This window comes from Podarcis gaigeae, assembly GCF_964106915.1.
Source record: "Podarcis gaigeae genome assembly, chromosome: 1".
Lineage (NCBI taxonomy): Eukaryota > Metazoa > Chordata > Lepidosauria > Squamata > Lacertidae > Podarcis > Podarcis gaigeae.
The window spans coordinates 22,581,483-22,602,483 of record NC_139678.1 but is presented as its reverse complement, the minus strand read 5'-3'; the positions used below and the strand labels follow the sequence as shown (position 1 = coordinate 22,602,483).

The 21,001-nt window shown below is 43.4% G+C and overlaps 1 protein-coding gene across 2 annotated transcripts in view; it reads left to right on the top strand.

Annotated features, from left to right (window-relative positions):
- The window catches only part of SLC24A4 (solute carrier family 24 member 4), a 104,322-nt gene that overhangs the window by 78,058 nt on the left and 5,263 nt on the right, over window positions 1–21,001 (top strand). Inside the window, exons 8-13 of one of the 2 annotated variants that reach the window (XM_083734536.1) lie at window positions 1,579–1,604; window positions 2,351–2,404; window positions 5,192–5,334; window positions 14,954–15,123; window positions 16,810–16,948; window positions 19,879–20,045. In XM_083734536.1, coding sequence (XP_083590662.1) covers window positions 1,579–1,604; window positions 2,351–2,404; window positions 5,192–5,334; window positions 14,954–15,123; window positions 16,810–16,948; window positions 19,879–20,045 — 699 coding nt within the window. The remainder of the gene's footprint in view (window positions 1–1,578; window positions 1,605–2,350; window positions 2,405–5,191; window positions 5,335–14,953; window positions 15,124–16,809; window positions 16,949–19,878; window positions 20,046–21,001) is intronic. The other variant, XM_083734537.1, reaches the window with a different exon arrangement.

Below are 21,001 nucleotides of genomic sequence, written 5' to 3'. Positions count from 1 at the left end.
CAATCCATCATTGTTGGCTCCATGTTTGAGAGGGCCCTGGGCAAGATGGTCTCTGGTGGCACTTTGATTAACCCAGCTGACAGTGGTAGAGGGAGCAACAATGCTTCAAGCAGCTCTGGCTGGCTGGGTCTAATTGCCATTCTCACAATGTTCCCAGAGCAGGGAACTGCATTCTGTTGTAGGGGAGAACTGCATGCAAATTCAAATACATGAACAAAGTCTTAACTCGCCCCCCCCCCAGTGAAAAACCAATATTAAAAACATATCTCCAGATTCCAACAGGAGTGGGGAAGACGTTGGGAGACCAGTTTAGAAATGGTTGAGTAGAGTAACCTGCAATGTTGCTACTCAAAACTACAGCCTTCCCAGGGCCACTTTTTATTTAAAAAATAATACATACGTCAAGTAGAATAGAAACATTGCCACCTAACCCCACCCCCACTCACCATACCCCCCCTCCACATCTTTCCCCCTTTTCTTTCTAATGTAACACTAAATGTCTCAACAAGTGAAACTGATCTGTAGAAAATGTAACAACAACAACTTACTTATACCCATCCCATTTGGCTGGGTCCCCTCCCCCCAGACACTCTGGGCAGCCTCCAACAGGAGATTAAAAATACATTAAAACCTCAGTCATCAGACCTTGGTCCAGTATACCTGAAGGAGCGTCTCCACTCCCATCATTCTGCCCAGACACTGAGGTCCAGCGCTGAGGGCCTTCTGGCGGTTCCCTCACTGCAAGAAGCCAAGTTACAGGGAACCAGGCAGAGGGCCTTCTCGTTAGTGGCACCTGCCCTGTGGAACGCCCTCCCATCAGATGTCAAAGAGAACAACAACTACCAGACTTTTAGAAGACATCTGAAGGCAGCCCTGTTTAAGGAAGCTTTTAATGTTTAATAGATTATTGTATTTTAATATCCCATTGGAAGCCGCCCAGAGTGGCTGGGGAAACCCAGCCAGATGGACAGGGTATAAATAATAAATTATTATTATTATTATTATTATTATTATTATTATTATTATTATTATTATTATTATTATCATCATTTAAAAACTTTATTATTATTATTATCATTAAAAAACTTCCCTAAACAGGGAAACAATAAAGAGACATTGCACATACTTTTGTAAACCAAGAAATCTTTAATTAAAAATATGTTTTAAAAAATGGGGGGGGGGGGGAATGCCAGGGCTTCATGATACATCTGTGTGTAATATTTCATATACTCAGTGCTGTTAAACCTAATGCACCATCTGTGAATCTTGATCTGCAGCCGTACAATACAATTGCCACCTTGTTGTTGTTTAGTCATTTAGTCGTGTCCGACTCTTCGTGACAAACACCCAGTTTAGATATGGTGTTGAATTTGGCCTTGACTGCCACAACAGTTATACAGTATCAAACATTTATAGTGGTTGAAAGTATTTTTCTGCCCAGAAACCATTCTGTGCCAGACATTAATATCTGCCTCTGTTAAGCCTTTTCATGTGCTGTGTAATGTACTGGAAATTCGTTAAATTGCTCTAGAGAAATATAATTCTTCTTTTCTCTCTCTCCTTTCTCCTCCCTTTTAGTTTATCTATGATGAGAAAATTGTATGGTAAGCTGTGGTTCTTATTTCTTGCACATGGATTGAGGATTAGAATGTAACCTTGTCTTAAGTATTTTGGGCCATATGACAAGAGAGAGACCCCTGGCTTGAGCCCATTCTGTCATTGCAATGCCGATGATTGAAATAAGTGAATGGTTAGCCAGGGTGAAGGGGCAGGTGAAGGTCACGTAGCATTAGATAAATGAATAAAGTGATGCTACAGTGTTTCAGGGAAGTCTTTGCTGAAGAAAGGTGTCTCAGGAGAGGGAAATGGTTTGGCAAGCAGAGTGGTAGAGGCTGTTAGACCTAGAGAATGCCAGTTCAGAAGGTAACACTGGGCAACAGAGAAAATGGAGCTGAAAGCAGAAAGGATGGCATGAGAAGAGGCTAAACAGATGAAAGGCCCAACAAGCCAAAAAAAGTAATTATGAACAAATTGGGATCCGAACTTCCAAATAATGCAGATAATGAGACGAGGTGCAAAGGGAAAGGGGGAGCAAAGAGCTTTTGCCCATGACAATAGTTAGTTTAGTTAGCTTATTAAATTTATGAATTGCTTCCCGCAACAAAAAGCCCCGAAGAGGCAAATCTGTTTGCATGAACGATGGGAGCCCTGCACGCACAAAAGGCAGAAAATAATTGCTCGCAGTGGTATCAGTGGTGCTTTCCCAAGGAAAGTACGCTTTGTGGCCTAGTGACAGCACTGCTAATTGCACCTGGTACTTTACTAATTTCCTTCTTTTTATTTCTTCGAGGTGGGAAAGTCTTGTGCTCATCATTATGTATTCGTTCTATATACTTATCATGAAGTAAGTACTTTTCTTTTCTCCCACTGTTCTTTAATTGTGTTTGGCTCTTGTTAATCTGGGGATGCATTGTGATTTAATGCATGCCTAATGATTACTCAGATAACATCACCTTTTCCTTTTATTGCTGTAACATTCCCCAGGCTGGATAGATTTTTGGATATATATTGTGTGCAAAAAAGCACAGAGAATTAGTAGTTTGGCCCTGTGGAGGCTGCCGTGGTACTGAAAGGAGTTGCAACTACGAAGAAATACTTCTGTGGAAAGTGGGTTTCTTGCCTTCCATTGTCTCCTTAAGCTAACCAACTCCTCCCCTCCAAATCTACTCCAAATGATTGCTGGTAGGGGCGGGGAAGAAATTTGATTCAGTTTGCATTTGAAGGCAAACCTATCCAATTCTGAAACAAATGGAAACTTAAAAACAGCCATCCTATGACATTTACACTACGCTGAAATATGTAATGCAGTTTTCCAGCCATCCACTCTGTACAAATATGCATAACAAGCTGCTTTGGAAATGTGGAGAACTGAAACTAGGACTGGAAAAATGAGAAGCTGAGAGGAACCAAAACTGATGGGTTCACCCATTCCTAGTTAGGGGACCCTCTAGGACAAGGTGGTTTGGTGTGGTGTGCGGACTGCAAAGGGGAAGGGAATTTGGTAAAAATGGCCTCCTGGGCTGTTCCACTGTTCCATCCTCTAGATCAAAGAAACTTTCATCAGTGGAAGGACTGGATGGCACTATGGTCTAAACCATTGAGCCTCTTGGGCTTGCTGATCAGAAGGTTGGTGGTTCGAATCCATGCGACAGGTTGAGCTCATATTGCTTTGTCCCAGTTCCTGCCAACATAGGAGTTCGAAAGCATGGCAATGCAAGTAGATAAATAGGTATCACAAATGGTGTTTCCTTGCGCTCTGGCACTCATCAAGGTCTCCTGTTGCACCAGAAGCAGTTTAGTCCTGCTGGCCACACGATCTAGAAAGCTGTCTGCGGACAAATGCTGGCTCCCTTGGCCTGAAGCGAGATGGGTGCCACATCCCATAGTTGCCTTTGACTGGCCTTAGCCATCCAGGGGTCCTTTACCTTTTACTTTTTTTACTATTAGATATAACCCAGTGTAAGTAAATACATGACTTGCAGTAGTAGAAAGGTTTGATGTTGAGAAAGATCAAAAGTCTGATGTGTATGGGAGATGTTTTCTCTCTTTCTTCTTCGGTTGCTGTTCATCTTTTTTATTTCATAGAGCAGAAGTAGACAATGGTCATGTTTGCTTGCCATGTTGAGCAATAGTTAATGGTTTGCCATGATCACACATAAAAGGGCTCTGTTCTACCCACTTGCATGCAGAGAAAGCAAACCTTTATTCTTGGCTTCACATTACATCTGAACCAGGGATAGTGCCTTGTTTCAGGGAAGGCCCCTAGCCCAGTAGTAGAGTAGCTGCTTTGGATGCAGAAGGTCCCAGGTTCAATTCTGCTGCACCTCCAGTTAGGGCTGGAACTGGGAGAGAACACTGTCTGAAATGTGGAGAGCTGCTATAGGACGTTAGTAATAGTGTGTGTTCATGTAGCAATGCACCATGTATATTACATGGCTTTTATACCTGTGTAATATACACAATAAAGGGACGCGGGTGGCACTGTGGGATAAACCACAGAGCCTAGGGCTTGCCGATCAGAAGGTCGGCGGTTTGAATCCCCGCGATGGGGTGAGCTCCCGCATCCTGCGTCCTTATGCACCTGCGTCCTGCTAACACAGTGGTTCTCAGAGTTTTTTCTCTGGGCCACACTTTCAGAATAAAAATGTGCTCGTGCCACACCATATGTTTTTTTATTGATAAGAAATACATTGGAAAACAAAAAGAAACAACTCCTAGCAGTGCTTTATTTACAACACAGAACACAACCACTTTATAATATGAATGGCTGGGGAAACACAGCAAGATGGGTGGGATATACGGTAAATAATAAATTATTAAATTATTATATGACCGTGGGACATCCAGAAAGTATTAAAAATGAGAAAAAAATGAATCATTCCCAAAATATAATTACAAAAGAGGCTCTTATAAATGGGATGAGGGTGGTGATGTGGTCTAAACCACTGAGCCTCTTGGGTTTGCCGATCAGAAGGTCGGCGGTTCGAATCCCCATGACGGGGTGAGCTCCCGTTGCTTGGTCCCAGCTCCTGTCAACCTAGCAGTTCAAAAGCATATCAAAGTGCAAGTAGATAAATAGGTACCGCTCCGGCGGGAAGGTAAATGGCGTTTCTGTGTGCTGCTCTGGTTCACCAGAAGCGGCTTAGTTATGCTGGCCACATGACTCAGAAGCTGTACGCCTGCTCCCTCGGCCAATAAAGTGAGATGAGCACCGCAACCCCAGAGTCGGTCATGACTGGACCTAATGCTCAGGGGTCCCTTTACCTAATATACACAATTGTTGCATGCATACCTTTTGTTTGTATATGTACCCATAAAAAGCATAAGTCATGATCCAGCTGAAGCATACTTTTAGACCCCATTGCATTTAGCGGGAGATACATAGGCATGCTCTTAGTTCTGCACTTGAAAATCAATGCTGTAAAACTGATTAATTTTGGCTGGATCACGGCCAAAGTGTACTGCATTCATCATCCAGTGATGTTCCCTGGGTGGCCTTTGGCAAATAGCTGTGTCTCAACCTACCCTTTTCACAGTGGTAACAAGCACTGGAAAGTGCCATATAAAAGATTGCTGGAAGTCAACTATCTGCCATTAGAATGTTAGCATTTTTCTCCCTCTATCCATCTAGGTACAATGTGAAGATGCAGAAATTCTTTACTATCAAAAGCATGAATGTTGGCAATGGCAACACTGTCAACAGCGAACTGGAAGATGGTAATGAATCTTTTGACATTAGCTGTGATGACCCTTCATTGCCATTGCTGTGGAAAGGTAAGGCTAAGCAGACAGGAGCTGGACAAAAGCTTGACGAGAAATATTGTTCTCTGATAGTGTTTCTCCATACATTGACAACTGGCACCTGCAACAAAATGTTGAGATGGGGAACACTCCTCTTTTCTGCCCCAAGTCATCCAGCCATACTCTCCTTCATGACAGGGCATTCTGTTCCATTTTTATGCCCTGGTCCTTGCCCAAGAGCCAATCACCATTCTGTGGCAACTGAGTATGCTCAGTTTTCAACTGGGCTGTTTTGATGTGGGTGGTTGTGGGTGTGTGAGAGAGAAACAAAATTAAAAATTCCTTCCAGTAGCACCTTAGAGACCAACTAAGTTTGTTATTGGTATGAGCTTTTGTGTGCATGCACACGAAAGCTCATACTAATAACAAACTTCAACTACGGCAGACCAACATGGCTACCTACCTGTAACTAGAACTGGAGAGAGGGAGAGGGAGAGAGAGAGGCAGTTTTGGTTCCAAAAACAATGGTACTCATGCCAGAACATCAGAAATAGAGGGTAAGTTAGCCAGCTCCCACAGTCTCAAGCAGAATTATATAATATTTTCCAGTTCTTTCTTTTTTTCTTTCACTACTCTCTGAGAATTGTAGTTAATGTTAGCCCTACTCAGAGTAGACCCAGTGAAATCAATGGACATGACTAATTTAGGTTTATGAATTTTAGTGGGTCTGGTTTGAGTAAAACATAGCTGGATGCAACCCAATCACATCTGACACAGCTAGGCCTTTTCAAAATTACCCCAGCGCAAGGGCAAGGAGCCCTTTTCCGCCCAAAGGCCATGCTCAGTTGTAGGGAAGCTTCCAGGGTCCTCATGCCAGTGTTGTGCATGGCCAGAATCGAAAGGGAGTGGAGCAATGGATGCGACTCTTGCAGTTGTATGGCAGGCTACCTGCCAGATATGCAGAACTCAAGACTTTTATGCACCCACATATATCAGATATATCTCTTCATCATCCATCTAGCTAGCAGGTCAATTCCAGCCAAGCAAAAGCACTCAAGGAGGACACAGGGCATGGCTCATGAGGGGCATGTGCTAGGAAGGGAATGCAGCCTAAGGAGAATTCAGAGATGCTGGGATGGCCAAAAACCAGGTGGGGGTGAGGGTTATCCACCTTTGCCCTAGCACACGTCTTCACATGATGCTAACACGGATCATAATGTCTGTGCCTGCAGCTTTGCTGTGGTTTATTTATTTATTTAAGATTATTAATAGACCACTCTTTGAGTGAAAGCCTCTCGGAATGGTTCGCACCAATTTAAATCAACAAACAAGTCAATAGAAGGTACAATATAACCAGCATGTGACGGAAACAAAAGATAGATTAAAACAAGTAATGCAAGCTGCACAAGCTAGGAATACCTGTGTGAATAAAAAAGGTCTTTAAGCTGCTGCTGAAAAGAGAGATTTTGCACCAGGCAATTCTCTCTTTGCACCTGGCAAGCATTCCAAAGTTGGGCCACTGGAAGGGAGAGTGCCCTATATCACCCGTCTTGTTGGCATTCTTGCTCTCAGGTGCGGCCACACTTGTAGTGATGCACCTCAAGATTCCCACAGGTGCTTATTGGCTTCTCTTGGAATCTCAGGCTTATTTCTTGAATGGAAGCTGGCTCACAGGCACACGGTTTCTTCCCTGACTGACATGCCCTTGTGGCCACATAGATCATTCATGCAGATACATGCTCCCAGATGTATTATATATAGCACCGCCTTGGGACTTAGGATAGCATTGTTTTTCTTGCTGCATTCTGGAGGACCCTGGAGAACATCAGTAATAGGAGACAGTCATCTCTAAAAGACAGCTTAGCAATATACAACTGCAGCAGAGCATTTTATGTATTCCAGGAGGCCATGCACAGAGCCTCAAAAAGGTCCAACATGCCTGGCAACGGCTCTCTTGCACCTAAGAACATGCAAAAGACTCGTTTGCAACATGCTGGGGTTCTGGTGCAGGTGTGCAGGAATCCCTTGTCAAGTCCATATGAATGGTGGAAAGCCTGGAAACTATTTTAATAAAGCACCAAACAGAAGAACGTTTGTTTCAGCATTAATATGTGGCCGCTGAGTGAGGAACAGCAGGAAAACTGAAGCATCCATAAGAGTGCTGGATTCCAGTGTGGAGCAAGTGTTCTGGCACTTTGGTATCAGGTTGTGTCCTCAGAAGCAATTACTGGCACCCAGCTGTGCAAGATATGCTGCCTTTCACAGGCTTGTCTGTGAAGTTACCAGCAATTCCTGAGTGGGGGAAGCAACAGCCAAGAGACTGGTGCATTAGGTGGTACTACGAAGTGTTTGAACTTTTGAAGCGGACATTGAGAGATGGCTCTCACCATATACAGGCAGTCTCAACACTTGTAGGAAGAAAAGTAGGCATTTTTTTTAAAAAAACTGTTTAGAAAAGGAACTGCATCTTTTTCTTTCCTTCTCCCCCACCACCTTCCTTTTCCCCTTTAAACTAATGCTGCATGGAAGACTACTGTATATTTCTGACCCTGTTTCTTTGATCCTGAAAGATTTCCATATCATCTATATCTATCATCTATCCAGTGGCGTAGCGTGGGTTGTCAGCACCCGGGGCAAGGCAAGTAATTTGCGCCCCCTAACCCCTGGATTTTAGCACTCGAGTGCGAGCGCCCCCCCAGATGTTGCGGCCGCCCCCCTGCACCCCCACGCTACGCCACTGGGGCTGGGGGCGAGCGAAGGAGCCAAGGACCCCCCCCTTAAGGCTCAGCAGGAATTTATTAAATTTATTATTTGCGGAGCCCCCGCGGGCCGAGGCAGCCGAAGCCCCCTCCCCTCGGGCGCCTCCCCGCCCCCTCCTCTCCTTGGGCTGTAGGTGGAGCCCGCGCTCCGAGGTGCTCCAGATCCGGGCTTGGCGAGCGCCTCTCCTCCCCCCGGCCTGGTCCGGGGGCTTCCAGCCGCGCTCCGTCCTCGCCCAACCCCCCGCCCCCCCGCGGCTGAGACTTGTGCTGAGAGCCGGAGCCAGCGGCGCCCCCTTCCGCCGGGAGACCTTTGCCCGCCCGCCGGCTTCCTCTCGGAGGGTTTTGGGGAGATCAGGGCGCGGCCAGGCCCCTCAGAGCTCTCCTCCCTGCCAGTCGGCAGAAGCAGCCGCTGCCTGTGGCTGGGCCGAGGGGATGGTGGCGGCGTTGGGGTGCGGAGGCTGCCTGTGCCCGGCCAGGCGTTGGTGGCGGCGGCGCTGCTGCAGCGGCTGCTCCTCCTGCGAGCAGTGAGTGGAGCGCTGCCACAGTCGCAGCGGCGGCGGCGGGGGACGCGCGCGTGCTAGGGTGCAAGGCTGGCGGTGGCGGCGGGGAGCCCAGCGGAGGAAGGAACTTGTCCCTTCCCTCTGGACTCGCGCCCCCCCCAGATGTTGCGCCCGGTGCGGCCGGCACCCCTGGCACCCCCCACGCCACGCCACTGCATCTATTTATCATCTATCTATCTATCTATCTATCATCTATCTATCTATCTATCTATCTATCTATCTATCATCTATCTATCTATCTAATCTATCATCTATCATCTATCTCTATCTATCTATCTATATCTATCTATCTATCTATCTATCTATCTATCTATCTATCTATCTATCTATCATCTATCTATCATCTATCTATCTATCTATCTATATCTATCTATCTATCTATCTATCATCTATCTATCTATCTATCTATCATCTATCTATCTATCTATCTATCATCTATCTATCATCTATCTATCTATCTATCTATCAATCATATGTCTATCTATCTCCTCCTCTTTACGGAAAAGAAAAGATTTCACACAACAGTTATCGTTAGCTTTTTCTGTAAGGGTTCAAGCAGTGAGAATGCCAAGAGGTCTGTTCTTAGTTTTTGTCTTCCTTGCTTCGGTTTTGCTGTAATTTTTTTCACTCAAGGGGGAATGTTAATGCAGCGTGAGTATCCATCTAGCATTGTCCTTTGTAAGAGCACTGTGCAAACTGAGCCAGAATGAAGCTATTTGCCATGTTAAAGCTGCACAATAGCTTGCCTTCGTTTGACCTCCCCTCTGCACAACTAAGTGCCTCCAGGCAGCCTTTTTGCTGCTAGCTGAAATATGCCACATCTTTCTGTTGCCCTGGCTGCTGAAACATGCCCTACTTGTAGCTTTGAGCACAGCCTCCAGCAAAGCTGCCCAGGTCCTTGGTTAACACCTCTCTTGGGTCAGTGGGGCTCAGATCTCACCTTAATCTTCTCCAGTGTGTGAGTGCAAGGTCTGATTATTTTCTAACAAAGAACACCTGCTCTCTACCCAATGCATTCTACATCCTGATGGTGGGAATTCTATTACTTGAGGGTGCAGATAAAAGGGAGGTTCACAGACTGCTGAGCGGCCTTTGAAGCTTGTAACTTTTATTGCTTCCAAGAGCTTTGACTGGAAAAACATAAAAGCTTCTATTACTGGATTCTCATATATAGAGAGCTTTTCACCCAGAGGAAAATCCAATTTCAGAGACAAGCCTTCTACGCAAGAAGAGAAGATTTGTACCTTTGCTGCTAATGCCCATGTTTTGACAGTAATAACATGGTGGCTGGACCCCCTGGTTTTTATTGTGATGGTCCACAGATTGGCTTTGATTTCTAGCTAGTCAATAGAAACCCCATAGTGATTAAATACGTTAGGGCATGGGATTGTGTAGAATAGAGGTCAGCTGCCTCAACAACTTACTCACATTCCAGAGGGTGGCATTTATCTTTTTTCCGCAAAAACAACACAGATATGTGTCCCACTCTAAAAGATTAACAGACTTGTTGTACCATAGATTCCCCTGGGCTAGAGCCCACTTTGCCTGATACAACTTACCCAAAACAATTGGGGCAGTGGTTCCCAAACTCCAGCACCACCCATGGACCACTTGAAAATTGCTGAGGGTCTTGGCAGACCACTTAATGATGTTTCTGCCCATTGTACCAGTTGTAATTTCTTATATTGTATTACAATCTGAATTCTAAGAAATGAAAGAAGCAATAAAAGTACAATAAAATAAAATAAAAAATTACAATAGAACTACATTAAAAAAATCAAATTGAATATTCAGTGCTATAGATGTACAATCTCCCACCTTCAACCACAAATCTGCAGACACTCTGCAGACCACCTGGATGAAGCTGGTGGACCACCGATGGTCCACAGACCACAGTTTGGAAATCCCTGGACCAGGGTGCTCAGAAGGAAAAAGGACAGGACTTCTACCTATTTGATAATTATGCAGAAGAGGACATTATATATTTTTGTATCACTTTTACCAGAAGTAATTCTCTTTTCCCCTGCCCCACTTTACTCTAGAAGGTTGTAGTTACCCATGGCAGATGCTTGCTTCCTCCTGGGGAATGACCTCCTAGAAAGGACTACTTCAGGGTATACTGCAGCTTACCTCTTAGTGGAACAGCCAAGGGGTAAAATGCAATATGTGCTCAACACTCTACTCAACCTTGAAACCTGTGTTGCAGTGCATCGGGGGGTGAATCCACTTGAGACTGCAGTGAGTTGGTGGAAACAACGGCATTGTTCTCCCAGGTCCCAACTCCATTCACGGAGGCAGCACATTTGTTCCCCCGGCCTGGCTTGGCTATAAATGCTTATGGGTCAGGCCTGGGTCTTTTCTTTAAGCAATGGACAGATTCTTTCCCCCATTCCCATCTACAAAACTCTTCAAATACATTCCAAGCCTCAGCACATCCCATCTTCTTTGCTTGTTCACCAGTCTCTGTGCCTGCCTGTCCTTCAGCTCTCCCTTCCAGGCTTTCCCATCTTCTCCACCTGAGAAGTTCCATCTCATCCTGCTGAGATTTATGCAAGCAGCACCCTGGTTTCCTTGGTACCCATGGCTTGATACTGATGTATAATCTCAAGGGGCAAAGAGACTCAGTTTGAAGCAACAAAGCCAGAGGACTTGCTATAAGCAAAAGAGTAATGTGCTGTGTTTGCAGTTAAGCTGCTGTTGGTGATGGGGGAAGAATATGATTCAGGTTGCATTTAAATGAAAACTTATTTAATTTGCACTTTCCAAAACAGTACAAGGACTGAAACACAGCCATCTTTTGAATTTCATATATGTCTGAAATTTGCAGGGCACTTCTCCAGCGAAGTAATGTGTACAAAAATGCATTTACAGTGTACATAAAAATACATATATCAGTCAAAATAACATTAAAAAATGCATTATGCTAGTGAAAACTGCTTGATAAAAATGTGCACATTAGGGGAAACAATTGTAAAATGTGTGTGTTAGGAGAAATTTGCAATACAATGCTGGTGAGTTTTCATGAGGACTTTTAAGAAAATTGCAAACTGATGTGCAAGGAACTTAAGATTGGAAAAATGAGAAACTGAAACTGAGAGAAGCTAAAATTGACAGCCATAGCCAAGTCTTCCTGGGTCCAGAACCCAGGACCTTGATGCCTCTATACGTAGAGTACAGCCTCCACCCTTGTATATCCTCCCAGGTACTTCAATGCTCATTCCTCAGTCTCACTGGGGCTCCTCAAGCAAGTTCCGTAGCAACTGCATTGATGCTTCCGTGTTGCTTTTAATAATGTGCTTCACCCGAGAAAGGCTTCCTTAGTAAGATTAGCTCTTTAAAAAATGCCATGACTTCTTATTCCACTAAAATCCAGTGATAAGCATCTGTGGCTGTCTCTTGCTCTTGATAATAATCATACTTAATGGCACTTAGTACTCCTGTAGCACTTTTGCCTAAGTGCTCAAGTGCTTCTCATAGATTATTCTCAGTAATGCCTGCAACAATTCCATTAGATAGATAGAGCAATATTTCCATCCTTATTAAAGGTATTGTGGCTAAAGCTAAGGTAGTGGCATGCCTAAGGCCATCTATGTTAAGTTCACGGCTCAGCTGGCATTTGAACCAGGCCCTTCCAGCTCATATATTCTGGTTTAACCATCTGAGGGGAGACTTTAACACAGGAGGTGAACCTTTGGACCTCTGGATGTTGAACTGCTGAACTGCAACTCCCATCAGCCCCTACAAGCATGGGCAATGGTAAGGGATGATGGGAGTTGTAGTTCAGACTTATAGGTTTCCCACACTGTCTTTAACCAGCTTCCTGAAGATTAAGAGTACCATACATAAGCTGCAGCCCTCCAACACCTACAGCAGTCATTGTGCTCGATCCAGACTGAGTGAGTTGTAGTTAATTCCCCACTGAAATTAATGGGGCTTCATGCAGGCATGACTAGTGCTGCCCCCAGGTTTTGGAGGCCCTTGGGGAAGACACCCTCCAGGGGCACTCCTCTATTAGTGAACGTAGCTCTTCACTGCAGCAGACTAAGGTTGACCCCAGATACCTGGCTATGCTGACCCTTGATAGGCAGAACTACCTTTTCAATGCAGCCCGGGTTCAGTTAACTTAGACTTCATACCTACCAACCTATGTGCAGCACAAAGGTGTAGTTTTCCTCAGTCCGGAGTTGTTCGTGCTAATCCTCAACATGCTGCTTTCAGTTTTGATTAATTCTACATCTTACCTTCCACAAAGTTACCTGATACACATTTGAAAACCCATCCCTTGATTGGGTTATCCGCACCTTTTGCTTCCTACACATGCCTCAGGTGAATGAAAGTGGTGGTGATCTCATAGCTGTCAACTTTTCCCTTTACTTGCGAGGAATCCTATTCAGAATAAGGGAATTTCCCTTAAAAAAAGGAAAAATAACAAACTAAATATTGATGTATGTAATTTTTATTTCTTAATTATATTTAGTGGTAGTATGGATGTATTTTTTGTAACATAAAATCATTCAGTAATTACTTTTTTAAATAGTTGACAGCTATGGGTGATCTTGCCCACTCACCATGTCATTGGGCAGGTGTAGATACACACACACACACACACACACACACACACACACAAAATAGATGGGACCACCTGCATCGGTTTTCAAATGAATACACTGGGGGCCCCAGTTCAGTACAGAATTGTGTGAGCAGGGGGCAGGGACCCATCATCTCAGCTCAGCCTTGGGAGATGCTTCAGGTGATAGCCTGATACAGTCTGAAACTAAATGTTAGTTTTGACCCCTTCCCCACCTCTCTCACTGGTCTTCATCTGTTTTAGATAACAGGCATGTGATCACCAGGTGTGAGATTTTTCTGAGGCTTCTTCTGTTATTCTTTTGTTTGAGTTGAATATTTTCCCTGATCTCCAGTGCTTTTTGAACTGAAATTCTACACTAATGACTCATTTGTTTATTTCATTTTCCTGTTGACTAAATTTTCCTGTTCCTGCTAATGTAAGTAACCTGCTGTAAATGTATATGTATATATTTATCCAACTTGATAAGTGAGGCAATAAAGAATGGTATTGCCCCTCCATTCTTTCCCTTTCCCCATTGTCCACATCCCCTTTTTCTCTGGGGTTAATATTTTACTTCATTGCAATGTTTTCTAACACCACATGTCTCCTGTCTGCTAAGCCTTGCTACACTTGCTATGTCCAGCTGGTTGCATTTGTTGTTAATACTTGCATGCATTTATTATGTGTTCCTTTTATTAATTCTCAGGGCTGCATGTCCCCCTGATCCCTCTGGTTTAGTAACAGATAGCTTAAAGCTCCCATTTATATATAAATTGTCGCAATTCCTTTGAAACAAGTCTTTGCTAATCAGCACAGTAACCTGAAAAGTTACAGTGAAGACAAAAGCACCTTCTAATATCATAGTTGAGTCTGAAAGGATTAAATCATTTGGTTGCTAGGGCAATGAACAGGCTACAAACTTGCTCATTCTTTTGAATAGTAATACTCATTTCTGAAGAGCTGTCTTCTCTGACTCAGCAGTGATTGACATTTTAGTGTTATTATTGGGTTGGACCCACTATGTGTGTGCAGAACTACTCCCACACTACTCTCCATGTTGTCCTGCTGACAGAAATGGGGGAAGGGATTTTCAGATATTCCTCTCCTTTCCCCTTGCAGCCCCCTGTGTCCCCTAAAAATCTCTGCTCAAGTGTTGGGGGACAATCTAGGAACAGCATGGGAGTTGGCACTGAGAGCAACGGGCAGAAGGGGTAATTGGTGAATATTGCCTCCTATGAAAGGGCAAATCTGAATCCAACCTGTTATAATGAGTTATTTATTATGATGGTGCATATTCCAGACAAGTTATGCACTTTTAAGGCCTTTTAATTCTGATGGCAGGGAGGTGAGCACATGCTAACTGTTTCTGTTAAGATCAATGAGATGGAGCTTGGGATAGATTGCAGCCTTGATTATAAATTTACCACATGAAATTCAGTAGATGCTATACAATAAGCTTACGTTATAACAGACAAATTATTAAGCAGTTGATTAAATTAATCAAGGAGATTAGTGGGTCAAGGTGAAGTGCAAAGAGGGAAACCTGCCTGTTTCCACACATACCCAATCTCTTTCTACACAACTGCAGCATAAAATGGCATTGTTGACGTACTACCTAATTTTGCTGATTTACGATTTTTAAGGCTCCTGGTGACATTACGCTTCAGCAGCCTATAAAAGCCATTAAGGGGCAAGTAAGGGCAGAGGCAGGCTCAGAAAAGGAAGCAAATTGTATAGCTAACCATTGGCATTGTGGTCAATAGTGAAGGGAACGCAACAGTATGGCCGAAACTCCGTTGTGATGGTCGATGAGATCATTTGTTCCAGTCCTCCAAAATATCGTTTCCCTGAAGCTGGCTTGCGAATAATGATTACAAACAAATTTGGGCCGAGAACCAGGCTACGGATGGCAAGCAGGATTATTATTAATGAGGTGAGTCTGCAAGGGCGGGAATAATTAAAGCGCTTACTCAATCATTTTTTATTTTTCGCAATTCATTTCATCACTGTTATGTATTGTTTGTGCAGCAGTCAATGTATATGATGGTTTACAGAATAATTTATTTGGAAAGTACAGTACTTTGCCCAAAGGCATTCACAATCTACTAAAGTTTTACAGCGAGAAGGGAATTGGAAAGAGGAAGGATAGGGGCGAAAAAGGGAACAAGGGAACAAATGCATGTAATTTGTTGTGGCTCCATATTTCATTATCTGAAGTACTCCTTCACACAAGCTGCAGTCCTGAAATACTTCTTCACACTAAGCCATCACCTTAGGTAGCTTTTTAAAAGGCATTAGATAAATCTGCAAGGGAAAGATCTATCAGTGAATATTAGCTGGAAAAGTGTACAGAACCTTTCTGCCCAGAGGCAGTATACTGGGGAGCAGCAATGGGAGACTGCTCTTGCCTTGACAGAAGCTTTCAGCTGACCACAGTGTGGAAACAGGATGTTGGACTAGATCAGGGTTTCTCAAACTTGGATCTCCAGCTGTTTTTAGACTACAGTTCCCATCATACCTGGTCCTGCTAGCAAGGGATGGTGGGAGTTGTAGTCTCAGAACGCAGCTGGAGACTCAAGTTTGGGAAACCCTGCACTAGATTAACCCATTGTCATATCCAGCAGGCCTATTTGTATTTTTGTGTGGTTAAGAATAAAGATGTGTGACAGCTTAAGCAAGCAATGACTTCATAGGTAATACTTAACTGGATTTGGGCTCTTGTTTCCAGTGATAATGTCTAGGGCTCATTGTTTCTGACCATTGGCCACTTGCCAACAACATCTGGCGAGCTACTGGCTCCCTACCCCTGGTCTAGGCAAGATGATCAGGAAGGCATTTTCACATCTAGTGATGGCAAAAATATGGACCAGATGAAGATAGGCAGCTCATCTGATTTCTTGTTAACCTAGATGCCCTTTTTGTAGCATACAGAAGATCCCATCTCACTGTATTTGTTTAAAAAATAGTTCACCTTTCCTCCAAAGGCATGATTCTCTCCCCCTCTCACTCATATTTTATCCTCACAACAACCCTGTGAGGGTAGGTTAGACTGAGATACTGACCTTCATGGTTGCAAGGGAGTTTTGAACCTGAGTCTCCCCAGTTCTTGTTGAGTCTTTACACCTTCACTGTAGGTGTATTAAGTATTCTTCTCTCTCTATTTTATCAATGTGCTGCCCCTCCAGTTATTGAGATATCTTTCTTTTCTGCATTTCCAATGTTCTATCGGACCTCAAGGGAAGGAATAAATTTTATGGTTCTTGATATTATTTATGTTGATGCAAGAGGAAAACTTAAAATTATATAGAAATAACTTTGGCAGCAGCATTTCATCTATATCAACAGGATTTTCAGTCAGAAAGAAAGAAAGAAAGAAAGAAAGAAAGAAAGAAAGAAAGAAAGAAAGAAAGAAAGAAAATATGCCAGAGTAAATCTTTGGATCCAACCATAGAGGGCCAGAAATGGCTAACTGATGAATTCTAAAACCAGAATTGCTCAAAGATGACATGGAGGGAGGGAGTACTTTATGGCAAAATTATATAAACAAACAAAAACAAGTAAGATTAGGAAACACTCCAGAAATGGTGTATTCACTGGATTTGGTTCACATGTCTTCTAGCGCCAGCGACTAATTCATGCTGCCAATGGCAAGCTGATTCAGAATGGGAAGCATGAGAATATCGAAAATGGGGCCATCCATGTTGATAACCAAGAAGAGGAGCATGAACATACCAACCTGTCTCCTTTTTCACCACCAGGTAAATCTCAATTGTATCACAGAATGAATGGGTGAGCAAGATCGCTTTGCCCCATGGAACCAGCCATGGTATTCAGCTTCCAAACTATCACCACCACCCTCCAGCCAGCCAGTTCCTCTCACTTCCAGCTCTAAGAACATGAAAAGCTGAACCAGACCATTGGTCCATCTAGCTCAGTATGGTCTACACTGACTAGCAGTGGCTCAGGCCAGGGTTTCATGCAAGGGTCTTTACCAGCGTGACCTGGAGACGCTGGGTATTAAGCAAGGGTCCTTCTTGTGCTTTGCCACTGAGACCCAGCTCTTCTCCTTCTCCTTTGATCACCAGTTCTGTCGTTTCCCCATTCTCCTACTCTGCTTTGTCTTCTTACTGGTTGGCCCAGCAAAAAGGAGAATAGGTATATTCAAGTTGCCTGCTTGGGTCGTCTACCATTTGGAGACTCTGTGTTCATTAACACGTGCTCACCCAGGGGCCAGGGATAGTATGCAAGGCAAACTTTTCATCTGTAAACAAGTGAATCTTGTACACATGTTTGGAATTGTTTGGCTGCAATAAAAGTAGTCTCCAAGTTATGATCTCAGTGAGTGAATATTTGGTCTCCTTAAGGTGAACTCGTATTCCTTATCAGCTTTATATTTCCAGAAACGATATCTTAGATTTGTTGCCATTGCAAGTGGTCTTAGTATTTTGGGTTAGGAAATGTGCACAAAGGGAATATCTGAATCACAAACTGATTTGATAAACAACTCCTCTTCCCAGGCAGCCCAGGAAAGGGCAGTTATGTGAAGATGGCAAAGAGAATTCTCAGCTTTCTCAGTAAACTAGAAAAACACACCCCAGGATTTTTTATAGGAAGCCAAGGCAGCTAAAGTGATATAGAATGCTTGTACATTTTTGTGAAGATATGCCCCAGAGACTGATTGTGGCATATGGATGAGTCTTATGGGGTACATTCAGACTATTTCCCGCAAATCTATGCTTCCTTCTTCAAGAATTGAAGGCTTCAGTTCCCCCCTCCCCTTTAAATGCTGAAGTTGCAATATTGCAACCATATGTCCCCTTCCTTGAAACCCCTTCAGATAAATTAGATGCAATTTGCCGTAGATTAAAAAAGAGACCTTGAGAGGGGGAGGGTCATCAAATGGTTCAGATCATGGAAGTAGCTACATTTTACATCCACTGTACTGTACTGGTTTCTGTGGACTAGAACCTACCTCATCAGACTCCACAGGGTTCTTTGTTGTTTCTGCTGCAACTTACCCACCCGGAAATTATTTTAATGGAACACCCGCAGCAAATTGTGCCCATTGGGTCAAATATTTATGCCTTTCACTTCCTGACTTTAATCGGACCCAGTTCATCCAGCCCTAGGAATAAATGGCTGCTGTGAATTGTTATGAAGACACAAAACTTCTTCTAACCTTAAGGTTAGAAGAAATTGCTGAGAACAGCTTAAAACCAATCTGTGTTTTGGCTATTGGTTTAGCTATGCGCCAAATTGTGTTCTACTCTCTATGTTTCATTGGAAAACCCGTAGAGTCTTTGATCTATATTCAGTATGTAGCTAGTGAATTACATTGCTCGTATCTTGTTAAGTCACTTTGAAACCTTTTCTTTTTTATATAAATTGACTGGCAAATGTAAATTATAGTCACAGTCGTAATGGCTCTCCCCTTTTGGGATTTGTTTAGCTCCCTGAACATCGTCATCATCATTATTTTACCAGTCGCTGGTAACCAAAGGATGGGAGAGTTCTCTTGTTCTCTTGTGCTCAAATCCTGCTTGCTGGTTTCCCACAGGCATCTGATCGGCCACTGTGAGAACAGTATGCAGGGCTACATGAGCCATTGGTCTCATCCAGCAGGCTCTTATATATATATATATAGAAATGCAACCTGCATTTAATAATAATAATAATAATAAAGAGTGAGAGAGAAATGAACAAACAGAACTTCCTACATCCTGTAAGGCATAGTGGTTTGAATTAAGAATAGAACTGCTGGTTTAGCTACTAGCTTAATTTTAATTTGTTTATTCAGCTTCTTTTTAAAGAACATCCTTTACAATAGTTGATGTACAGCTGACCGCACTGACCAGCAGCTCTTATGCTTCAGACTACAAAGGAGTAATGGATCAGTTAAGAATTCAAGGGTTTACATAAGAGCCCTGAAGACCTGTGGAATAATTTTTTTTTTTAGTATCTGTTCTTCTGCTGTTGAATTTTGTTGATATTCTAGGACTTCTGCATGCACAATGAGAATTTCTTTCCCTCTCCTCTCCCCATGTGCCCCCCCCAAATCTGTTCTCTGTTTTTCACCAGCCTTCTGGGGGGAAAATTGGGGTAGGGTAGGGATACGTGGAGAGAGGAAAGGCAGAGGAGCTCCTGTTGTACAGGCAGAAGTCCTTGTATTAACAAGATGACTTTGCAGGATACAACCCTATATGTCTACCCTCTGCCTTTGGTCTGTAACATCTCAAGGCCAAACTAGACATTTGAATTTCTGTAATGGGTTTTTAAAATGAATAGTCGGTGGAAGGCCAGGGGGAGAAGACAGATCAGAACGTCGTCATAGAGGGCGGTTTTACCCTGTCTTCACATCAAGCTCATGATCCACAACAACTGTTCACAAAGGGAAGCAAGCATTACCCATTAACTGAATCCTGTCCAATAGGTTAACTGTTTTCTGTACATGCATACTAAAGGCCAAAGTAGACATGAGGAAAGAATATGGTTGATAACGCTAATGTGGAGGGTGGAGCAGGGATCGGGGCCATGTTTTTGTTGACATCTCGTTTTATTCTGAACAGTTGCATATGGGCACCAATAAATTGCATATTGTTATATTTTTTAAAAAAATTATCAACGTGCCCACATTTTATGTTTAAGTACCAATATTCAAATTGCTCCTTTTCCCTTTCTCATTTTTCAGATGGAAAAATGGACAAAGTCAAGTGGATTCTGACCTGGCCGCTGATAATCCTCCTCTTTTTCACCATCCCAGACTGCAGCAAACCACGATGGGAGAATTTTTTCATGCTGACGTTTCTCTTATCCACCCTGTGGATTGCTGTGTTTTCCTACTTTATGGTGTGGCTGGTGAGTGCAAAGACACATTTTAACATGAAGATTTATTTTGAAATACAGTTCAGAATACAGGTTCCAGTAAGGAATAACTCCACATACCAACACAGGGGGTAGGGAATAGATGATGTGATAGAGGCACCATTGGCCATGATATGCACTCATCCCATTATCATCTCTGCTCACACAAACAGGGACATTTCTTTGTTGGGTTCAGTAACCTGCAAAGCAAATTTGGCCAGCGACAACTATGGGGCAAAAGTGTGTGTGTAATTGTAGGCATCTACATATTTACTATATAGTTTTGTAGCCTTAATTATATTTTATGGCCATTTGTTTTTTTAAAAAACATAGGCAACTGAACTTCCATCTTACCACCACCATTTAATTATCTTAAAACAAGTTTATGCATCACATTTTTATTTTGCATTTCCTCCAAGGAGTGCACATACATTGTCTCACTTGCTAATTTCACCTTCACAACAAGCCTGTGAGGCACTTTGGACTGAGCTATGGTTGCTGGACCGAGATCATCAAGGCAGCTTCAGGGTTGAGTTCTAGTCTTCTATAGTAGCTCAGGCACAGGGGCCATATGAGGTCCTCTCAAGTCTCTACCTCACTCCTGGGACTCTCATCAGGCCAAGCCCCCTCTCCCCAGACCACAACACCTTACTCATCCTGCTCTGTGCCCTCCTCAAAAGGGCTTTTGCCCAGCAGAATGTGTCCTCGAACCATAGCAATGCTTCTTGCTTGTTTGGATGGAGACAGGTGTGTCTGTGAGTAAGCCTATGATTGGCTGGAAATTCCCCTAATGGGCAAGGGTAAGAGACACACCCATTGTTCTGCCCACCTTTCACTTGTCCGCCTGCTGCAACCACCACACCACGTTGGGGGTCCTATCTGCACTATACAGCTAAAGCACAGTCATGGCTTTCCCCCAAAACATCCTGGGAGCTGTAGTTTGGGTGTTG